Source organism: Pecten maximus, chromosome 13 (genome assembly GCF_902652985.1).
Source record: "Pecten maximus chromosome 13, xPecMax1.1, whole genome shotgun sequence".
Classification (NCBI taxonomy): Eukaryota; Metazoa; Mollusca; class Bivalvia; order Pectinida; family Pectinidae; genus Pecten; species Pecten maximus.
Window position 1 is genome coordinate 17,796,410 of NC_047027.1, and position 22,492 is coordinate 17,818,901.

At 36.5% G+C, this 22,492-nt stretch overlaps 2 protein-coding genes across 2 annotated transcripts; one reads left to right on the forward strand and one right to left on the reverse strand.

Moving 5' to 3' along the window:
- The first annotated feature begins 1,384 nt into the window (after positions 1-1,384).
- Positions 1,385-5,748, forward strand: LOC117341296. The gene is made up of 3 exons (XM_033903151.1): positions 1,385-1,807; positions 3,946-4,023; positions 5,194-5,748. The coding sequence occupies exons 1-3, from the start codon at positions 1,597-1,599 to the stop codon at positions 5,457-5,459; spliced, it is 555 nt and encodes a 184-aa protein (XP_033759042.1). The 5' UTR covers positions 1,385-1,596; the 3' UTR covers positions 5,460-5,748.
- A 1,404-nt stretch (positions 5,749-7,152) lies between these two features.
- LOC117341297 (cell wall integrity and stress response component 4-like) lies at positions 7,153-21,792 on the reverse strand. The gene is made up of 6 exons (XM_033903152.1): positions 21,553-21,792; positions 13,941-14,218; positions 13,617-13,695; positions 11,480-11,623; positions 10,017-10,196; positions 7,153-8,933 (listed from the first exon to the last, which is right to left on the reverse strand). Exons 1-6 carry the CDS (start codon positions 21,635-21,637, stop codon positions 8,767-8,769), a joined length of 933 nt encoding a protein of 310 aa, XP_033759043.1. The 5' UTR covers positions 21,638-21,792; the 3' UTR covers positions 7,153-8,766.
- Between the last annotated feature and the right edge of the window lie 700 nt (positions 21,793-22,492).

The following is a 22,492-nucleotide window of genomic DNA, read 5'->3' on the forward strand; positions in this document are numbered from 1 at the left end:
CTCGCAGAAAGCACCAAAATTAATCAAACACTATTACGTCCTAGTATATTTTAAACTCACAGCCAACACCAAAATTCATTTTACACTGTTACGTACTGGTATATAATTGATCTCGCAGAGAGTACCATAATTCATTTAACACTGTAACGTCCTTGTATATGTACGCGCAGGCATCTTGTATACCATAACACTCCCATCACAGATGGTCATAATACCATTGGTTACATATTTATCGCCGTCATCATTCTCTGTTACATATTTTGCAAAGAACATCTGGTAACTAAGTATCCAGATTTAATTTTCGGATCAAGAGTTGTACCGAATCAACCACCGTAGGGGCCATACACCAGAAACGGTTACATCACGCGTACCACAGTGTCTTCCATCATTGCTACTCGGGAGTGTATCAGTCTCTAGGACGAGATCGCTCATCTTTGTCATTTGAAGGAACCATTCAACGATTCATTTTGTAAAAGAAACATTTTCGATTTCTTAAACAATCCTCTACGTATTGAGTCACCAGTTTCTATAACCTCGCTTTCTGGTGAAGCCCGATAAGTGTCATTGCTAAAACCTTACATTTATTTGTTGGACCAGAAACACAGAGAGTGCTCTGTACAGATATCGGAGACAGTGCCCTGCGTTTTGTCGAGCTATCTATTCAGGGCATACACTTTTAATTGTAGAAAAGTAATAGTTATAATATAATTCAGACAGAACACGATATTGTTACGTTTTTAACAGGCTTAGGTTAAGAAAATTACTTTGGCATATCACTACCAAACTCAATTTCTTATTTCATCAAACGACGATCTCAATTACATTGGTTGATGCTATTGGATGATTATACAAAGCATCTTGCAAAAAGAAAGACTTGTTTCTTTTTGTCTCTGTCAAACGTCATAAATGATACATCTTCGCTAGCCAAAGCTTCTAATTACGTCACACTCCACGAACCCTTGGCAGATATAGTCGTCAGTTCTGGCCCTCTAGCGGAGATTCGAAATTATTAACCTTTACGCATGAAATGTTCAACCAATTAAAACGAGCGTTACTGATGTACTTCATCGGTGATGTTTACAACCACACAGGGAGGCTTTTGTCATCTTTAAGATATATGTGATGTATTACTTCTCAATAGATCGAACACTCCTAATGTTTTACCAAATATTATACGTCTCTGTATTTAGGTAAAATGCCATGACACAGCCGACAAGGTAGCACTGTAGTACGGGCCGCAATTTTTGTTAACTGCGAAACCAAGCCTGAATGTTAAACGAAATTTGATTGGATGCCCTGGGATTCCGGGGTGCGGCGGTTTATATGTGGAGTGTAACGTAAACAGAAGTCTTAGCTAGCGAAGATATAAATGATACTAAATACTATGATATACGTATGTTTTCAGTGTTGTATAGACTACGTAGATATGATATAGAATTTCGATTTGACACGGATAGATATTTCAAGAGATACCTTACGACAAAGGAGCGGTGTGTGACCTCTGACAGTTCCTTAACCTCTTATCTATCTGGTTTGTAAGATAGCCGGAATAGCTATTCAGGAACACAATACGTGGTAAGAGAAACATCTGTAACAATGATTTCTATAGAACAATGGTTGTTAGTCTTATTTCTAAGTATGACGACCGTGGTCAGCGAAAAACGTATCCTCCTTAGTGACCCCAATTATGTCGCCCAGGAGCTCAACCGTTTACAGTCAGAACTCCAGGAGGTCAAAGTCCAGGTTGGAGTTCTACAGTCAACTGTGACTCAACAGCAATCTGTCATCACGGAATTATCAAATAAAGGTAGGGTTTGATTCTAATCCGAAGACCAGTTGTCTCTCCTGCGAATTATGTAATGTAGAGCGCAATATTACAACTACAGCGTAACTCATGTCTCCTGTTCGGTAATTCTTACACTTTCACCGGAATTATACTCAAAACTAAAATGCGTTTAAAACTCAAATGCACGTAAAGCTCAAATAAATTTACAACTCAAAGACGGCTATAGCTCGAATACGCTTACAGCTCAAATACGCTTACAACTCAAATATACTGTACTTACAATCAAATACACGTACAACTCAAATAAACTTACATCTCACATAAACACGTTAGCGTAATTACTCTAACAGCTCAAATACATAATAAACAATAGAATAAATTTGTTAATCAAAAACGCTTCCAGCTCAAATACGCTTACAACTCAAATATACTTACAATCAAATACACTTACACAAGTACACGTACGACTCAAACCACTTAAATTCACTTACAAATCACATTTCACTTATACACGGGTAATTACTCTAACCACTCAAATACACTCATATCTCAAATACACTTGCAAATCAAATACAAATACAATTCAAATACACTAAGAGCTTAAATACACTTACAACTCAACTACACTGACACCTCAAATACACTTACTCCTCAAATACACCTACATCTGAAATACGTTTACAACTCAAATAAACTTACACCTCAAATACACTGACACCTCAAATACACTGACAGCTCAAATACACCTACATCTGAAATACGTTTACAACTCAAATACACTTACACCTCAAATACACGGACAGCTCAAATACACTGACACCTCAAATACACTTACACCTCAAATACACTGACACCTCAAATACACTTACACCTCAAATACACTGACAGCTCAAATACACCTACATCTGAAATACGTTGACACCTCAAATACACTTACACCTCAAATACACTGACAGCTCAAATACACCTACATCTGAAATACGTTTACAACTCAAATAAACTAACAACTCAGATACACCCCCAAATAAAATATGCTAACATCTTAAATATTCTTACAGCTCAAATACGTTTACAGCTGAAATACAATTACAACTCAAATACACTTACAATTCAAATACACGTAAAGCTCAAATACACTAAAAATAAAGTAGACTTAAGACTCAGATACACCTCCAACTCTAATATTCTTACAACTCCAAAACGCTTACAATTCAAATATACTTACAACTCTAATACACTAAAACGCAAGTTAATTCGTTTGCAACTCAAATACACTTATAGCTCACAAACAGTTACAAATCAAAAACACTTACAATTCAAATACACATACAGCTCAAATACGGTTACAACTCAAGTAAACTAACAACTTGAATATGCTACTCAAATACTATCACAGCTTAAATATGCTTACAACTTTAATACACTTAAACTCAAGTACGTTTATAGTTCAAATAACCTTACAACTAAAATACCCCCACAACTCAAATACACTCACAAATCAATTACGTTTATAACTCAAAAACATTAAAGGCTCACATACGGCTACAACCGAATTAAACTTACTACTGAAATATACTACTCAAATACTCTTACAGCTAAAATATGATTACAACTTTAATACACCAAAACTCAAATACACTTACAACTTAAATACACTTACAATTAAATACACTTGCAACTAAAATACACTTACCACTTAAATTCATTTGCAACTGAAATACTCACAATTAAAATACACTTACAATCAAATAAACTTGCAACTCAAATACACTTGCAACTGAAGTAAACTTACAGCTCAAATACGTTCACATCAAAAATACACTTTCAATCAAATACACCTACAAATCAAATACACTTACAACTCAAATACGCTTACAACTCCAAAAACGCTTACACATTACATACGCTTTCAACTCAAATAAACTTGCAACTCAGTATATTTTCAACTCAAATAAACTTCATAGTATTGAAATCAAAGATAGTTCAGGAATATTCATCTCCAAATAATGCAATGTCTTGATTCTTCTCCATAAATCCTACATTCTGATTTCAGGTGACGGTAAAAAATACATGTAGCACAAGACTACACTAACAAGCATTTTAAATATAAAATATATCGATATAAGTTAGTGATGTAAGATTGATGTTTTCATTCACAGGTGTCCAGGGTACGGTGTATACACGTTGGGGACGAGCAGACTGCCCAGTTGGGAACCACACAGAACAGGTTTACTCGGGTGAGAACTGAGACAATTCGGTTATCACAATAAAATGATGACTGATTTCTACAATAACATACCATCTAACTTGATATAAAGAGATAAATTAAGAAAGACTTAAACATCATCTCATATGACGACAAAGTTTTCCAGTTCCATGTTTTGGAGGAATTGAAATATCAAAATGGTCATTCTTACTTACCCCGGTTTGATGAACATTTCTGATTTAAAACATCCACTGGAAAGCATTGTATTAAAGAAAAGATTATTTTAAAGTCCGAAATGCTTTCCGATGGACAATATTTGTCAAATGACTTCATTAAGGTATTATTGATGTAACTATTGTGCGATTGCATTTTTACAGATAATATAACAATACAGGAAAGAACTGTTAGGTTTAAGCTCTTTCAAAATTTGGACTAAGATATATAGTTTGAATTATAAACTGCTGTTGAAATGCATATGCAAATCAAGTAACAATGCGGAACGCTGAGTTTATATAGTCAAACCTGTCTATAAATACAGTCAAAGGAAAGACAGAAAAAAAAACGGCCACTATAGACAGGTTGCCTTTATAGACCGGACAAAATTATCGCACCTACAAGTTTATGTGAAACTTTCTTAAATAGCCTGTCATTGAACTGCTAGGACATTCAGTAGACAAGTCAGTTTTAACATTTTTAGAAGTCAAATCAATGCATACACTATATACTTATACATTAATAAAAGGGCTTCATCTTTGTTAAACATACTTTTCTATTGAAAATCCGAGAGTAAAAGTGTAAGTTGTTAAGAAGTAAACATCTTGCTAAAAATGAGATGGTCGACGAGGATTCATCAGTGGAAGTGTGATTAAGAGATACACATATTCCATTATTTTGTTATATCTGTAATAGTGATAGAAGCATATTGTGTAAGTGACAGATTCATCATTCAGCTTAATAATGAGCCATCTCAGGAATAAAATAAATGGCGATATCGAGCAGCATAATGTCATATGAACTTTTTATGATTTAATAAATTATTGAAATGACCATTATTCACTCATTCTGTATAAGTTGCAGCAACAATTATAAGAAAACAATAATTATATAACCGTACATACAGCTATTGTCATGTTATATCGTGCATATCATACAATGTAATGCTATCACATATACTCAAACATTGTATTTTCCTTTCCTACAGGGTATGTTGGAGGATCCTACTACACGACCACTGGTGCAGCAGCGAACGGCGTTTGCTTGCCAAACGATCCGACATTTGGTCCCCAGCAATTGTCCGACACATCTGTGCCGACTGCAAATATCTACGGTGCGGAATTTGAGGAGTACGAACTATTTGGTCTACCCCACCAGGATGAAGATGTTCCTTGTGCCGTCTGTAGAAAGCTCTGCTCATTCTACAGTGACGATGATACCCGCCAGGACCTCCTGCTATCCAGGCTGGACTGAAGCCTATTCCGGTCTGCTAGCCGCTGGACATCAAACACAAACTGCAGCCACTGAATTTATTTGTGCTGATGGGCACCCTCATAGCATAACTGGAGGAAATGGAAACGACAATGGGAAATTGTTTTATGCTGTTACAACGAAATGTGGATCTCTGCAGTGTCCTCCCTATGACAATGATAAAATAGTGTCTTGTGTTGTTTGCATGAAATAACAAATTACCCCGGATTGTTACACATCGACTTTAGATGTATGTTGTTTCTCCTAGTAAAGTCACAGCTACATATCAGCATCGGATGTTTGTGGTTTTATAGTTTAATCAGATAGGTTTTGTATCGTCTTGGGATGTTTTTGGTTTTCTAGTCAGATAAAAACACGACTAGGTATGGGCTACAAATGTTTACTGTTCTCTAGTTTAATAAACCATTGTTAGATAGGGCTTAAGATGCTTGTGGTTTTCTAGTTTAATAAACACGGATAGATATGGGCTTAAGATGCTTGTGGTTTCTAGTTTAATAAACACGGGTATATATGGGCTTAAGATGTTTGTGGTTTTCCAGTTTATTTCATTTTACTACCTAGCATCTCCCCCTTTTTGACGAAAACAATTTTCTACATAAATAATAACGCTTTTCATTTAACCAAGCTGATCATGACAATGCAATTGTCCTCCCTTGATATGTATAATGTACAATATATATATACATGTTCTTAAACATTTTACTGTGTTCATTATTGTTTTTGTTACCCTGTCAATATCTGTTTTTGTTACTTTGTCGATTCCTTTTTTTTGTTACTCTGTCAATTTCTATTTCTGGTTCTTTGCCGATTCCTGTTTTTGTTACTGTGTCAATTTCTGTTTTTGTTACTTCGTCAATTTCTGTCAATGTAAATGTTAACTTGATTTTTTACAACAATTGCGAAACAAGTTATATCAAGTTATATTAATCACGCTTGTTGGCCCGGATGGAAGCGCGCGAGGGGTCTTACTGACCCCATACCTTTTCACATCGGGGAATCAAACCCCGACGCTTAGGTGAAGGCATGTGTGTAACCTCTGTGCCACTCGACCCTCGACCACCCAGTTTCAATTTCTGTTTTTGTCACTTTCTCAATTTCTGTTTTTGTTACTTAATCGATTTCTTGTTTTTGTTTCTTTAATCAATTTCTTGTTTTTGTTTCTTTAATCAATTTCTTGTTTTTGTTTCTTTAATCGATTTCTTGTTTTGTTACTTCATCTATTTATGTTTTTTTGTTACTTAATTGATTTCTGTTTTTGTTACTTTAAAAATTTCTGTTTTTTTTTTGTCACTTTATCGATGTCTGTTTTTTGTTACTATGTCGATTTCTTGTTTTTGTTACTTTAAGAATTTCTTTTTTTGAAACTTTTCCGATTTCTTGTTATTGTTTTGCATCATCTAACAAGGTACTTTATACGCTTACAACAGTTAATGTCATTTAAGAACGGCCTCCCCTGTGTGCGAGATGCCTGTGTTGTTGTGTTACGGTATGTCTGTGTGTGTCGTCACCTTGTGGTAGCGCTAAACTGATGCCGACTTTATAGTTCTGCCTCACAGAAATATACTGCCGAAGACGCGTCACCAGGTCACATTATACTCAACTTTATGAATAAAAGAAGAAAACATATCAAAATAGATAAAAAGAATTATGATGAAATAGATCAGTACAACCAAAAGCAAATACACCATACATTTATTTATTTTGAGGTTCTGTGCTAATTTACGATATTGATAATAATACGTCAAAGCATTGGTAAAATCTGCTTTTGAGTCACATTCCTACTGATAAGATGTTTTGCATTTCACCTTTCTCTGTTACCTGACTTAATCTACCAGAAAAAAAGTACTATTTTCATATCGGTGCTTATTCGTCTATACAATAAGGGATTATGAAAATGTTCCAATATATTCGATACTTCAGACCTGCATGTGAATCCCTTGAGAAACATGTCGCCAGTTGTCTACTTAGTTCTATTATAAACTTTATTTATTTTACAACAATTGCGAAACAAGTTATATCAACTTATATTAATCACGCTTGTTGGCCTTGATGGAACCGCACGAGTGGTTTTACTGTGGGTGGAAACCGGAGTACCTGGGGAAAACCCACATGGTCGGGCAGGAGTTCTTTTCATGTCCGATCGGGGAATCGAACCCCGACCGCCAAGGTGAAAGGCAGGTCTGTTACCACTGTGCCACCCGACCACCCTACTTAGCTCTATTTGTTGCGATTCTATAGGCCTCTTACTAATGTAATTTGAATAAACTTAAGATTTTCTCTTTCAACAGTTCCATCACATTAATTATCTAACATTATAGAATCATTGAAATGATCGATTGAAACCACAAAATAGTGGTTCCTCTGTTATAGAGCTACTTCCCGTATATCGTGAAGAAGGCGCAGCAACATCGGATATGAATGACTTGTTGTGTATTTTACTTTATAATCATACAGAGAAGGTTTACGATTGTTTATGTGTACATATGATTACATATCAAACTCCCTTATTTCTCGATACTGTACACCTTTGGTTAATTTCTAGTTCGCTCGCCACACCCGTCATGCACCAATGGAATATGTACGAGATGTCAAAATCAAAGCTCTGACGCGCCACCTTCAAAGCCAAATTTCGACGTCACCCTAGCGTGAGATTTACTGACTTTGAACGTGGTTCTCACCCCGCGATTTTCATCAGAATTAGCAATTGGTCAGGTTTTCACAAAACCACATTGAGGGTCGTGTACCGTCAACTTTGCCATAACACTGCAAGTGTTTCAAGAGCGAAAGTGAACCTAGTCCCCGAGAATCGAGAATGCTTGATACCATTTTTTAGAGATTCGAGTTATTGGGTTATCAGTCTTCAGCAAAATAAGTTTAACTTCAGAAAGGCTGTTCCTCCTAGGAAGCGTTATATATATCACGGTAATTTGGTACTGCCTACTTAAAGTTTTTGTTGTTGGTTCTGTAGCTCATGCTGTAAGACTCAAAATCCGAATTAAGACGGAATGGCTGAGATGTTGATGTGTGCTAGCTGTTCCATTGACAACAGAATATCAGGCAATTTAAATATAAAGGTTACATGACTATGATCATCTGTCACGGATTGTCTCCCAGTATGCTACGGAATATTGTTAACCATTGACGTAGGTTGATGATTTCGATGTCGATTCGAAATAAATCCCCGAATTGAGACTATGTTGGATTTATGAGCAAGCAAATTATAGACAGATCAATTTGTATCCTCGTCACTCCAGATGATGAAGCTAGAAAATATGTCGTAAAATATTTGTTAAACTTGTTCACAAATGTACGAAACAGCATTGCTGCAGCCGCCTCCCTTGAATACGGAATCTCTCACTCGCAAGCAATCTCCGGATCCTCTTTGATCGGCACTAAAGATTTCTCCAGTCGACCAATGGAAATCATTGTTTGTATATTCTGCACCTAACCAGCAGCCTGAAAAGACAAAAACAAAAAACAAAAACAAAACATTTTTGCAAGAATGTTGTTGTCCCCCACACATTTATAAATAATCACTTGACCACTCACAAAACGTAATATCATTCAAAGCACTTGTAACAGCCTGGGCCATATGATTTTGGTAACTCAATGTGACACATTGTGTAACAGCTATGATCATTTAAGGATTATGTGTGTTTGGGAGGCTGTGGTATGTCTGTGTTTGTCTTTTTGCGATAACGCAAAACTAATGTCAACTTTATAGTGCTACCTCATTGACGCATGCTGCCGAAGACATCCAGCATGACACCCCACCCGGTCACATTATAATGACAACGTGCGAACCAATCGTCTCTCTCTAAACTGCTGAAATCTAAGCAGGAATAGCAGCTACCATCTTTATAGACTCTGGTGTGTCTCGGCCAGGGGACAGAAAACAAATACATAGTTTTGTTTGGTTTAATATTTGTTCACTTGCTGTCAACAGCTAAGGTAATTTAAGGACGGACACCTCTGTGTGAGTGATGTATTCGTGGGTTGTATGTGTGGTTATTTTGGCAGGCAGCGGTATGTGTGTTTTGTCTCCATGAGTTAACGTGAAACTGATATCGACTCCATAGTGCTAACGTTAGTTTCGTTGGTAACGCCAAGATGAGAATACACACCTAGATAGAATAATAGAATCGTTCACTCCCTTGGGGGTGAGAGAGGGGAATCTCAACCCGAGGGGAAGATTTTTAAGTTGCCAAACACGAGGCTTGCCTGCCTCGTGTTTGGCAGCTAAATTATCTTACCCCGAGGGTTGAGATTCCCCTTTCTCACTTCCATGGGGGTGAATGATTATTTTTTCTCTTACCCTGTTTACCCTCTTATGTATCTAATATTGACGTTACATCAATGCAAGGAAATGTTGCCGTGACGTCGTTGTATTGTTGCCGTGACGTTATGGCATTGTTGAGAACGTGAGAAGAGCACGTGTAGCTTGTCTTTTCCCTAGGGTGAGATAATAAAATCTCACCCTGGTAAAACTGCGGATATCCCTGTCCAGGGTGAGAGAATAAGTAATCATGTATTGCTTACTTGTTGCAGAAGGACATAAGGCGGCGGCGGCGTCTTGTTTGTCACCAGTATCAGCCACAAAGAGCCGGCCAGGGTAAGGGCAGCCATTGATCGCAGTGGTCCAGGTGTACCCGTCACCGCGGTAGAGGCACAGCCCAGACAAGGCATTGGTTGTGTACGGGGCAACACAGGTTAGGGCACCTAGAACGTACAAAATAATATACAGTGATACTTAGGATTACATAGAGGATACTGAATGATTTCCCGTTTAATATAACATATATTTCACTCGTATGACAGAACATTTCGATATTTTTCACTCGTGCTTTGCACTCGTTAAAATATCGATATTTTCTCATAATCGTGATATATATGTTATATTAAACGGGAAACCATACATTTTCTTTTTGTTGCATTTTATAAACTTAAAAAGTAAATTAAAAACTTCGAAAAATAAATAGTGCTGTTATAAAATAATCTGTGCGTGAATAGCTAACGTTAAGTGGGTATTTTGTCGAAAACTAGTCTGAAAATTTCAGAAATACAGCAAAATAACCAACTTATCTATCTCCGCTTCGATTGGAAAAATTGGCAAGTTTCAAATAGGTCAATACAAAGGTTCGCTCTGATTGGTCAAAAACGGAAAACTTATTCACTGCAAAACATCGTTGCAGTGAAAATTTAAGTTTTATTAGCTTGATAAATTTCTATATTTCACCGGCAATAATGCAATAAATATTTATATCATATTCAGTGTTAACTTGCCAATACCTTTTCGAAACTATCATCATGCCACTCCATTGTGTATGCAGTGGACACTTACTGCGACTTTGATACAATTTCACCAGACAAATGAAGGACGACAGTTGCCAATCAGTTTAAAGGGATGGACTAAAATTTGATTTCCCAAAATAAGTAGTACGTTTATAGTGTACACATACAGTATATACGGGATCTTAAATAACAATAACAATATGAAAGACATCTTTGAAGCTTTTTTGAGGTGTGGAGAGCAAATATTAAACATTTCGAGACGATTTTCAGAAAATCTCGTTTGCAATGAAAACACAGTCAGGTGAGGTTATTAAGCTGATCAATATCACAATCTGTTGGTAAATAGATGTATCCACCCCACCTAAATACAATACATGTAAGTGTATATTTATCTAGCATTTGTGCTTGCCTATCGGTTTATACACGGATGTACGTCACAACCAATACCGGTTCTCTCTGTCTCTCTGTCTGTCTCTCTCTGTCTGTCTCTCTCTGTCTCTCTGTCTCTCTCTCTGTCTCTCTCTCTGTCTCTCTGTCTCTCTGTCTCTCTCTCTCGCTCTCTCTCTGTCTCTCTGTCTCTCTCTGTCGCGCGCTCTCTCTCTCTCTCTCTCTCTCTCTCTCTCTCTCTCTCTCTCTCTCTTATGCCTTCATGACATTATCATTTTTCTTTTTGTTTACCTATTATCGACCTTTAGACATAATCAATATACCTGCAGTTGTTGTTGTAGTAGGTGTAGTCGTCGTCGTTGTTGTAGTAGTAGGGATCGTTGTCGTCGTTGTTGTAGTAGTAGGGATCGTTGTCGTTGTTGTAGACGTAGTGGTTGTTGTCGTCGTTGGTACATCGGACACTGGCGCTACAATTAAATGTCAAATGTTCCTTTTGTAATGCTATTGATATAATAACGAAGGTATCTGCTGACATTTTCATTTTCAAAATGACACGCAACTAATTCTGTTCTGAATCATTACGAGACATTCAAAAATATTTTTGTCAAAACCACAGAGCATAATTCAGAATACACTGTTATACACAAATAAGCGTACACCATAATTGTTGAGTAAAATTAACCAAGCCGAAAAATGACAACATGCATCAATAAAACTATAAAATATATAAATATTAATTGAATGTATGTAAACGACATACATATATCATTCTGTTCTCATACTCATATGTCTTTTTTGAAAATCTGCCACTAACTACAGTCAACCCTTCCGTATAGACCACCTTTCTTTATCTACAGTTATTTCTTTCTTATATATCACCTATCTATTACTACAGTTAAAATATTCTTTGGAGACAACCTTTTATAAATACATTTAAATCCGCCTTAGAGACCACCTTTCTATTGCAATCCAATCTACCTTAGATACCACCAATCTATAACTACAATTAAATATACCTTTGAGACAAGCAATCAATAACTGTATCTAAATCTGCATTAGAGACAACCTATCTATACCCACAGTTAAATATATAACAACAATTAAAATGCCGTAGAGACTAGCTTTCTATTGCAATTCAATCTGCCTAAGAGACTGCTAATCTATAACTACAATTAAATCTGCCGTACAGACCACCTGTCTGTAACTACAATTAAATCTGCCGTACAGACCACCTGTCTGTAACTACAATTAAATCTGCCGTACAGACCACCTGTCTGTAACTACATTTAAGTCTGCCTTAGAGATCGCTTATCAATAATTACAATGTAATCTGCCGTAGAGACAACCTATATATACCCACAGTTAAATCTGCCGTACAGACCACCTGTCTGTAACTACAATTAAATCTGCCGTACAGACCACCTGTCTGTAGCTACAATTAAATCTGCCGTACAGACCACCTATCTGTAACTACAATTAAATCTGCCGTACAGACCACCTGTCTGTAACTACAATTAAATCTGCCGTACAGACCACCTGTCTGTAACTACAATTAAATCTGCCGTACAGACCACCTGTCTGTAACTACATTTAAGTCTGCCTTAGAGATCGCTTATCTATAATTACAATGAAATCTGCCGTAGAGACAACCTATCTATACCCACAGTTAAATCTGCCGTACAGACCACCTATCTATATCCACAGTTAAATCTGCCGTACAGACCACCTGTCTGTAACTACAATTAAATCTGCCGTACAGACCACCTGTCCGTAATTACAATTAAATCTGCCTTAGAGACCGCCTGTCTGTAGCTACATTTAAGTCTGCCTTAGAGATCGCTTATCTATAACTACAACTAAATCTGCCGTAGAGACAACCTATCTATACCCACAGTTAAATCTGCCGTACAGACCACCTGTCTGTAATTACAATTAAATCTGCCGTACAGATCACCTGTCTGTGACTACATTTAAATATGCCGTACAGACCACCTGTCTGTAACTACATTTAAATCTGCCGTACAGACCACCTGTCTGTAACTACATTTAAATATGCCGTACAGACCACCTGTCTGTAACTACATTTAAATCTGCCGTACAGACCACCTGTCTGTAACTACAATTAAATCTGCCGTACAGACCACCTGTCTGTAACTACAATTAAATCTGCCGTACAGACCACCTGTCTGTAACTACATTTAAGTCTGCCGTAGTGATCGCTTATCTATAATTACAATGAAATCTGCCGTAGAGATTAAGTCTGCCGTAGAGATCTATAACTACAGTTTAATCTACAACCAGACATGTGTGGGAGACTACCACACATGTTATTCTAAAGGTTGATATTAATATTCCGCGATTCTACATTTCATCGTCGATTAGACTGGGGTCCGTTCCTGTGACATTACCATTCTTTTAACGGCCCTCCGTCCGTTGTGATTGTTGTTTTGTAATACTCACCTGTGCACATAGTGTTTCCATTGGTCAAATCCGCGCATGTATGGTATTCCGGACAGGTTGTTTTCTGACAGTTCCCCGTCTGGTTAAGATAATACACAAATAGATAACCTTTTTCATGGATTGTAATTTTTTAACCTACATAAGGAGTGATTTCCTAACATGAGATAGTCCTTTTGTTTTCTCGGTTAACTTGATGTTAAAGTGAATGACCTTTGCGTTTCGGATATAGAATTGAGTAATTGTATTCTTGTTTTTTCCTTCATTTTTTTTATTATAAAATGTACTAATTATATATATGAGGTTTATAACCACAGATATATTTACCGGCGGTGTCGGAAATGCGGTGGCATTCATATCTTTAAATATGTAACCATCTTTGTCGGTCAGAGAACTTTCGACCTGGGTAGTCTCGGTGTTGAGTTCGCAGTCAAGACGAGTCAGGTCATAGTTGATACTCTGGCACTCCCGTGCTACCATACACATCATAACACATTGTTGGTAGCCATATGGAGAAACAGATTTATAGCCGGAACCTTCAAGGTATTTATTACTAAAAGTCTCTGTTCTGACATTCTCACATTTTTCAGCTGTGACATAAACAACTGCAACAGAAAAGCATTTTAAATCTATCAAATCAGTCAAATCCGCACAGCTCTGTAAAATCAACAGAGAATACCTACAAAGCAGAGACTCAAATTTAATAAGATTTAGACTAAGGGTTCCGGAAGTGTAAGCGTCTTTAAAAAACTAAACATAGATTTGAATGGAGACCATAACAAGTCCTTGGAAATCGGACCAGATGTTTCTAAAGAGTACGCGTCTTATGTTTCATCGACGACACACGTCCTACAAATTTATGTCAAATCCAGGTTGAGTCACAATCTAAAAATGGGAATTAGGAAACAACGAAACCACTAGTCATATCAACAAGCATCGAACGCGGTCGAAAAAGCTTCATGTAGCATCTTTAAAATAATAATACTTATCAGTTTTAGATCAATTAAGCCACGCACAGTGTCTTTATCTGGAGGAATTTCAATTTATGTATGTGTGCCCCAAAAAGACCGGCTTTTACCATTAAATGAAAACCAAAGTCACATATATATGGTAAATATCTTTTATAATCAAATTTATTACCGAAGATACCCTGCATGCCGGTCACATTATATCGATAACGGGCGCACCAGTCGTCAATGGAGGCGAGTAATTGTCAGAATCAATAGAATAAACATGATAATATAACCAGTGTAGTGTTTATTGTAAATTGGCAATGGAAATTAATTCTATTTACCGTTCTATTGCGCTTTGCGAAGCACAAGTGAGAGGAGATAATCCAGACTATAGTTCCGATAATTGGTATTTCTGTTTGAAGATGTCGCAGACCAAACGATAAAGGGCCTGTTCAGACGTTATCCATTTTTTCCATGGATAATATTGGGCGGGGAACACGTTATTCACGAATATAATCCAAGCGAGTTTGTTTATATAAGTAAACCATGACGAGAAACAACGAAAATAAATGTTTAAATATAAAATTATGTTACATGTATTTTATTTTTCAATATATATTTTACAACATAATAATCGTTTTTATAGGCGCGCATAAAAAAAAAGCGCTATGCGTCTTACTATGGAACAGAAACTGGGGGTATCAGGAGAAATCCCACGTGTTTGGTTTGACGGCCGTGCGTCAGTGAAATTCAAGTGTAATACCAGCATGTCACCCGACTACCAAATTTAATGTTTTACAACATTTGGTTGATGTACAAAATGTATCATTTACGCGGCATTGTGTGATTTGTTCAAGGGTTTAACGTCCACGCAAGTCACTGTCACATGAGGACGGGGCTATCAAATTATTTGTTTATGGGTTAACGTCCACGGACGGATGTCAAAAAGACATGCAGAGATGAGAATGTGAGATGAACTATAAGAATGTTTCTTTTCGCTATACTGAGTAATGTTTCTCTAATCTATTGGGTGTTTGTGCCCTTGAAACAATCGAGCCATACATTAAACATGACGGATGACCCAATGTTTTAAGTAATACAGTAAGGAAATCAGACTGAGTGAAATTTTGATGAAAATCACCCTGTGAATGATACATATACCTTGTAAAACATAATCGCCCTTCTAGTGATAATAGGACGACGAAAGGCAAAACAAACACAAATGCGTTGAATGAAACTTCAAAGACAATTGATCATTTCAAAATAACGTAACAATATAATGGCTCCATTGTTTTCCATTGTGTCTAAATAGGTCATCGATTTGCCTTTAGAAACTGAAGCATTACAATGATTAAGATTTGTTTATTTTGCTCTTCTAATAACTGTGACACAACACCTAGACCATCTGGCACGCAAACAAGAGCGACATGCAAAATAGTGTTTATATTAAATCCATAGTGAAAGTAAATATATATGACACATAAGAGGAATTGTACAAAAGGAGCACAGGATATTAGCACTATTCAATACAAAACGAGAGATAGACACAAAGGAGAGGAATATGAATTAAGCTGCATTATAGTTTTGTAGAAGTGTTTATTATTCATTCAAAGGTGACACTGCGTTGAAGAGTATGTGCTCTTAGCACATCGAAAATGTTTACCGTAGTTCATATAAGAAATTGGTACACTCGGGTAAATTTGGTTCGTTTTTGATTGGTAACATAGATGACAATACCGTGTGTGATACTTATCAACATTTAAAGTCTAGTCCACGATACACTTGTATGTTATACAGTCAATCCTGTTATAGCGAACCCCCTTATATAGCGGGCACCTGTCCATAACGGACATTGCCAGGAATCGCCAAATGAAAATTACTATATAAATACCATGTATATTGCGGATACCATCCTAGTGCGAACATATGCAATCTAATTAAAATCTAGATGGTCATTATCACTACGTTACATCTAACAACATCCCATAAGGGGTCACGTTCCGATGACCTCTGAGATGTGTGTATTTCACTTTCAGGGCGAATTGGCCATTTGTCGATGTCATCGAAGCAAAACATTTCGTCACAGCATGCATCTGAAGCAAACCATTTTGGCACATTATATAGCTAAATGCTTTATAGGACGAAATGACCTGAAACAAATTGACAGATTATACAAGCTACTCACTCTAGTCATGTTAATTCGGACATATAAAATTCACTTCCAAGATTCTGGAAGTAGTCATTTGATTGGCTAATCCAAAAGGTCCTGACGTGACCCCTAATGGGATGTTGTTAGATGTTCATGTAACGTAGTGATAATGACCATCTAGATTTTAATTAGATTGGGACATATGACGCTTACTTTTATCCCTAAGTTGTTCGAAATAGTGTATAACGGACGCATGACACCAATGTCATGCATTATCATTTGTGTATAAAAATAATTCATCATAATTTATGTAAAACTAGAGACAAGTGCGTAGGAATGCACTGTATAATTGTGAGAGAGTGACGTCGGGCAGACTCGACCCCGACTCGGCACAAATACGCCTTTCTTTAACTTTAACATTTTGTGAATTATGATGATGTTCAGTACATTTAATATAAAACTAGTAAATAAGTTCAGATTTGAAACAAGTGTAATTAAACTCACCCTAAACCTACGTTTACATCTATGATAGCGGGAAAAACGCAAGTTCGATTTTTCTAATATAACTTTTAAACGCGTGGTCTAAATCAAATTAAATTTCTGCCTTCAGCAGATTTTTGTTTTCAATAAACCATGCATCCAGAGTACTGCTGCATCGTATGTGCTGATAGATCATTACAAATCGAACATTTGAACAGTAAAGATCAGGTACTTATTTCTTTTAGAAGCGATTTTTCAGCGAAATGCCGCGATTGAGTCAATTCGATAGGGATAAGGCCATTGCTCTGGTAATACAGGAGCATTCGCAACGTCATGAAGCCCAGCAATATGGTGTTTATGAGACAACAATATCCTGTTTAGTTTGGTGTCTAAGAGTCATAGGATGATTGGGTGACCGTCCCAGGAGTGGACGCTAGCGAATTAGTCAAGATAGAGGCATACGCCTCTCAAACTTCCCTAACCGACTCCAGTCGGCGACTGAGAGGGAACGTCAAGTTGTCGGCACTCATGGTCGGCCACTGTGTCAAGGAACGGAAAGGAATCGTTTGTGGGAGTTTCTTTTAAGGCCACGACGTTCTTATGTTGGTTTGCCATTTACGCAACGTCGAATACAGTGGCTGCTTACACATGCACTTAATCGATTTATTTTGGCCCATTTGAGATGCGTGTTGTTCACTGACGAGTCTCGCTTTAAACTTAACCGGTCAGACGGACGACAACGTTAACGTTTCTATCAACGCCATGATGAACGATATTTTGACGATTGCGCAACGGAAAGCGACAGATCAGGGGAGGGTCTGTTATGGTATGGGCAGTGATATCTAAAGGCGTGAAAACACCTCTCGTTGTTATCCATGGCAATCTTACAACACTAAGATATCGGGATCATGTCCTGAGACCACACGTTCTTCCTCTTGTCCGTCAACGTAACCTTTCGTCGCAGCAGGGCAACGAGAGGTCCCATGTTGGTAGGGTTTGTCGTGATTTTCTGGCTAAAAACGACATATACCTCACAAATCGAGGATGTTTGGGACGAGCTAGATTAGATAGGAGGGCTAGGAAGCGCGTCAACGTTCCATATAACGTCACTCAACTAACGCGGGATCTCTTTTCAGGAGTGGACTAATATCCCTCAAAGGACAACAAACATAATGATGGAATCAATGTAAAGGGGAGTAAAACCAGCGACTGATGTCATGGGTGGGTACACACGCTAAAATGATTTTATCAGTAAACGGCATGGGTTACCCTTGCTTTAACGGTATTCAAGCGAACACCGCCTGTGATTAGAAAACAAAAATCATCAAAATGTATTCAGTAATGATGAAATAATCGAGAAACCCACACCGTGAACATATTATCAAATAATAGTAAGATAATAACTATCGAAAATAAACTTCTTCTGCTAGCATATGAAAGGATGGCGTAATTGATTTTAATTTTGATTAATTATAGGAGAACGTGAAGACCCGTGTGACTGTGTATACGAGATGTTCAATTGCAAGTATTACACAAAAAGGAAATCAAGTACATGTCATTGTAATACGAAAAAAATATTAATTTAGATATAACTACCTTCATAGGTTAAACTTCTGATTATAAAAGAAAAAATCTTAGGATTGGATGGACGAAGACCCGTGAGAAATGTATCATATAGTATAATTCTAGATTATATAAAGTCCAATTTCCCTCAAATCTCATTGGCTGAAACATAATCACGTGGTATGTTTTTAGAAACACCCTGACAATACTGCGTTTATGGCGTCATACTAATTGTGACGTTGCAACGCCTGAATGTAAATGTCCTGTTATCAAGATAAATGTTATGCGATTCCACCATTCGGAAACAAGATTCATATATAATATAAAAATAAGGAACCTCTGATTAGGTGAATATTGTACTGTTAAAATATAAATCATATAAGTTGGCCTCGGACTTCAACCTCGGTTACTATTTGATTCTAACAATTTGATATAACACCATGGTAACCTCACCAGAGGTCCATACTTGATAAATACTTTTTAACGTTGGCCCGAGACAACCGGAGTCCACCAGATGCTTTCCATACAGTAATACGCTTGTCTATTGCGGTTGACGTTTATTATTAGCAGAATGTAAAAAATATTGAAGACTTGCATCATACAGTTTTTTACGGACCTTGAGACAATACATTATTGGCACGCTTATAGATTTAATCTTAATTTGATCGAGCACAAATATCCCATCAACACTTTTTCATGTTATTTATAGATGTATCTACCTATACCCACATCTCTGCTAACTTTTACTTAAATAAAAATAAATAAAAACTTCACTTATGTTTTAAAAATTAATTCTTAGATATGGTACAACGCATCCTAATCTGTCCGCTAACTTTGACTAAATATATCACAATGTTTTATGTTGGTAATATTTTATACTTTAATGTACATTACTGCTCATACTTATCTGTCTACTGATGTTGACTAAAAGTCCTTCTAATTAATCCAAAATGACGTTTGTTGGTATTTTTAGATGCGTTACTAAACATGCCAAACTGTCAGCTAACGCTGACTAAACATAACATATCTATAAAATTACCAACAAAAGCGGGTTTGATTATTATCTTTAACGTTTAATAAATAATTGGTTTGGTTTGGTTTATTTTGTTTAACGTCCTATTAACAGCGAAGGTCATTTAAGGACGGTCCCGGGCGTGCGACATGCATGCGTGTGGTGAGTGAGTATGTGTGTTTTGGGAGGCTGCAGTATGTTCGTGTTAAGCCTCCTTGTGATAGGCCGGAACTTTTGCCGATTTATAGTGCTATCTCACTGAAGCATACTGCCGAAGACACCCAGCAGCACACCCCACCCGGTCACATTATACTGACAACGAGCGAACCAGTCGTCCCACTCCAAATATGCTGAATAAATGCTTCCACACAGTCATTCAATATTCACTTATGTTGGCTATTTACTCACACCAGTATGGCTGCTACTGTTAACTAAATAATTCATCAAAATTAATCAGAATCACTGTGTTATTGATTTCTACAAGCTGTCAAATATGACAAGTATTATGGTATGGCGTAAGTCTACCCGTCCGTCCAGCGTTAACGTATGTTTGTCCGTAGATCTACATTCATTGGCCGATTTCTTTGAGATTTGGTATGCTTTATAAACATATTTAGCTGTTTCCCGGAGCATTTTCATCCGAACATTGTTACTAAAGTTGTCGACCTGTGTTTATTTCAGTATTGTATTTGTTGTCCGAAGGTATTCTCTATTGTTCAGCTGATTTACTTCAAAATCGATAGGCTACATTACTATGATACTTATTGTCAAGTTGTTTGTGTTTGTTTGAACGGAATCTTGATTCAACTGTATATGCAAGTGTCATCGACTATTGTTAAGTTCCAATTTAACTAAAATCTAGATAGTCACTCTCACTACGAATGGGCATCTGTATTTTAATTCGATTGTTCATGTAATCGTAGTGAGAATGAACATCTATATTTTAATTAGATTGGTTAAGTTCGGTATTCGATTTTAGTCCGACTAAATAAGTTAAGTTTTAATCTTAGTTTTGGCTGAAGTATTTGAAATTTGAGAGGCTTTATAAACATGATATTATGTTGTGTTCCATGAGTGGGGGATTGCTTTAATAACTCCCCAATGACTTTGTAGTGAACGCATATCACCTAACCCATCATAAGGTGACGCAAGTTCTATTTCAATCAAAGATAGTATAATTATAAAACTACATTGTATTCGACGGGCGAACATTGTTTCTCCCTGTCGTATTGTTGTTAGACTTGTAACCTGTCATACCAGTCTGTCTGCTAACGTTGAAAACGCAATTTCTTGAAATAAACAAAAAATCACTTTGTTGATATTTTCTTAAAGGGACTGAATGGTTAGATTTCATTCATTTTCTTCATGTATTTGATTTCAAGAAAGCGTTATGATTCTTGAAATTGAAATTTATTTTAATTCAAATTTTCATGATTTCAAAAAGATTATTGGCACTTTTATATTTTATAATCAAAACAAAGTAAATAACTTTTTACATTTAATTTTTATACCTGTTTTATATGTTATTAAATGAAAATTAAATGAAAATATCATAATATTTTCTCTTTAAAATACTAACGTTTATAACATGATGTCCTCCAATCAACGATTACTAATATATGAAATCACACGGTTATGAATACTGTAAAACAATTAAGTTATTCACAAATCATGAATATTAGAAGCATCATTTTCTTGTATGTATTCAAACTCATTTATTGTGAAAATGTAGAGTCTATGATTATTTACAGTAATTAAGTAGAATAATATTAAAATACCAACCTGTTAAGATTCCGTACAAGTAGACAAGGTTTGCGAATATCCTGCGTACGAAGTCCATCACATACGTTTTTGCTAATGGGAACATTTGGAGTCAAAATGAGCTTTAAAATCCCATGTAGCAAGTCAAAGTATACCAATGCTTTGTGAAATAGACACCGGGCGTCACTACACTTCCTCGGGTACCGTCATGAAATAAGCCAAAGTGATACAGGAAGTTCGTTTTTCTCCGATAAGTGTAGACTGAACAATTGTCACGCTGTTAACGATATTCGAACAATAAAATCACCTGTTCTCAATAGACTCCGGCTGGCTGATTTAATCTGTAATCGCCTGATTTAACACAGTAAATATTTGCCTTTACTTCTAGTGATGTGTAATTAGGTTTATGAATATTGATATTTTTCTCCCTGTTACAATTTTTATCGTGAGATTTGGGCCATGGTCCCCCTGTGAGATTTCTGTCGTGTGGTTTAGATCGTAGATAGTGATTACATTCTAATTTTTTTTTTATAATTTTACATTTAGACTTCAGGAAATCAGGTGCATAATTAGGGAAATATGAAATAAGCATAAATATTTGATGATATTTCGCAGGGTAGATAACCCATTACCGATTGATTTTGTGAAGTTTGGCCATTGGATAATTTGCAAAAAACTTCATGTACGAAAATAATATCCTAAACGGGCGTTACTTCATAAGAATTCTTAGCGTGAAATGCATTATAAACCTGCTATACCGACTGCTACGCCTCTATCTTAACTTACCTTTTTAAAAATATAATTATTTAATAAGGAATAAGAAACAAGAGGCCAATGGGCCTTGACGGTCACCAGAGTTTCGAAACATTCAACTTAGTTTAAATGCTCCTTTGTGGCCCTACCCATCAGTCAAAGGGGTCAGTTTGGTTTGGTTTATTTTGTTTAACGTCCTATTAACAGC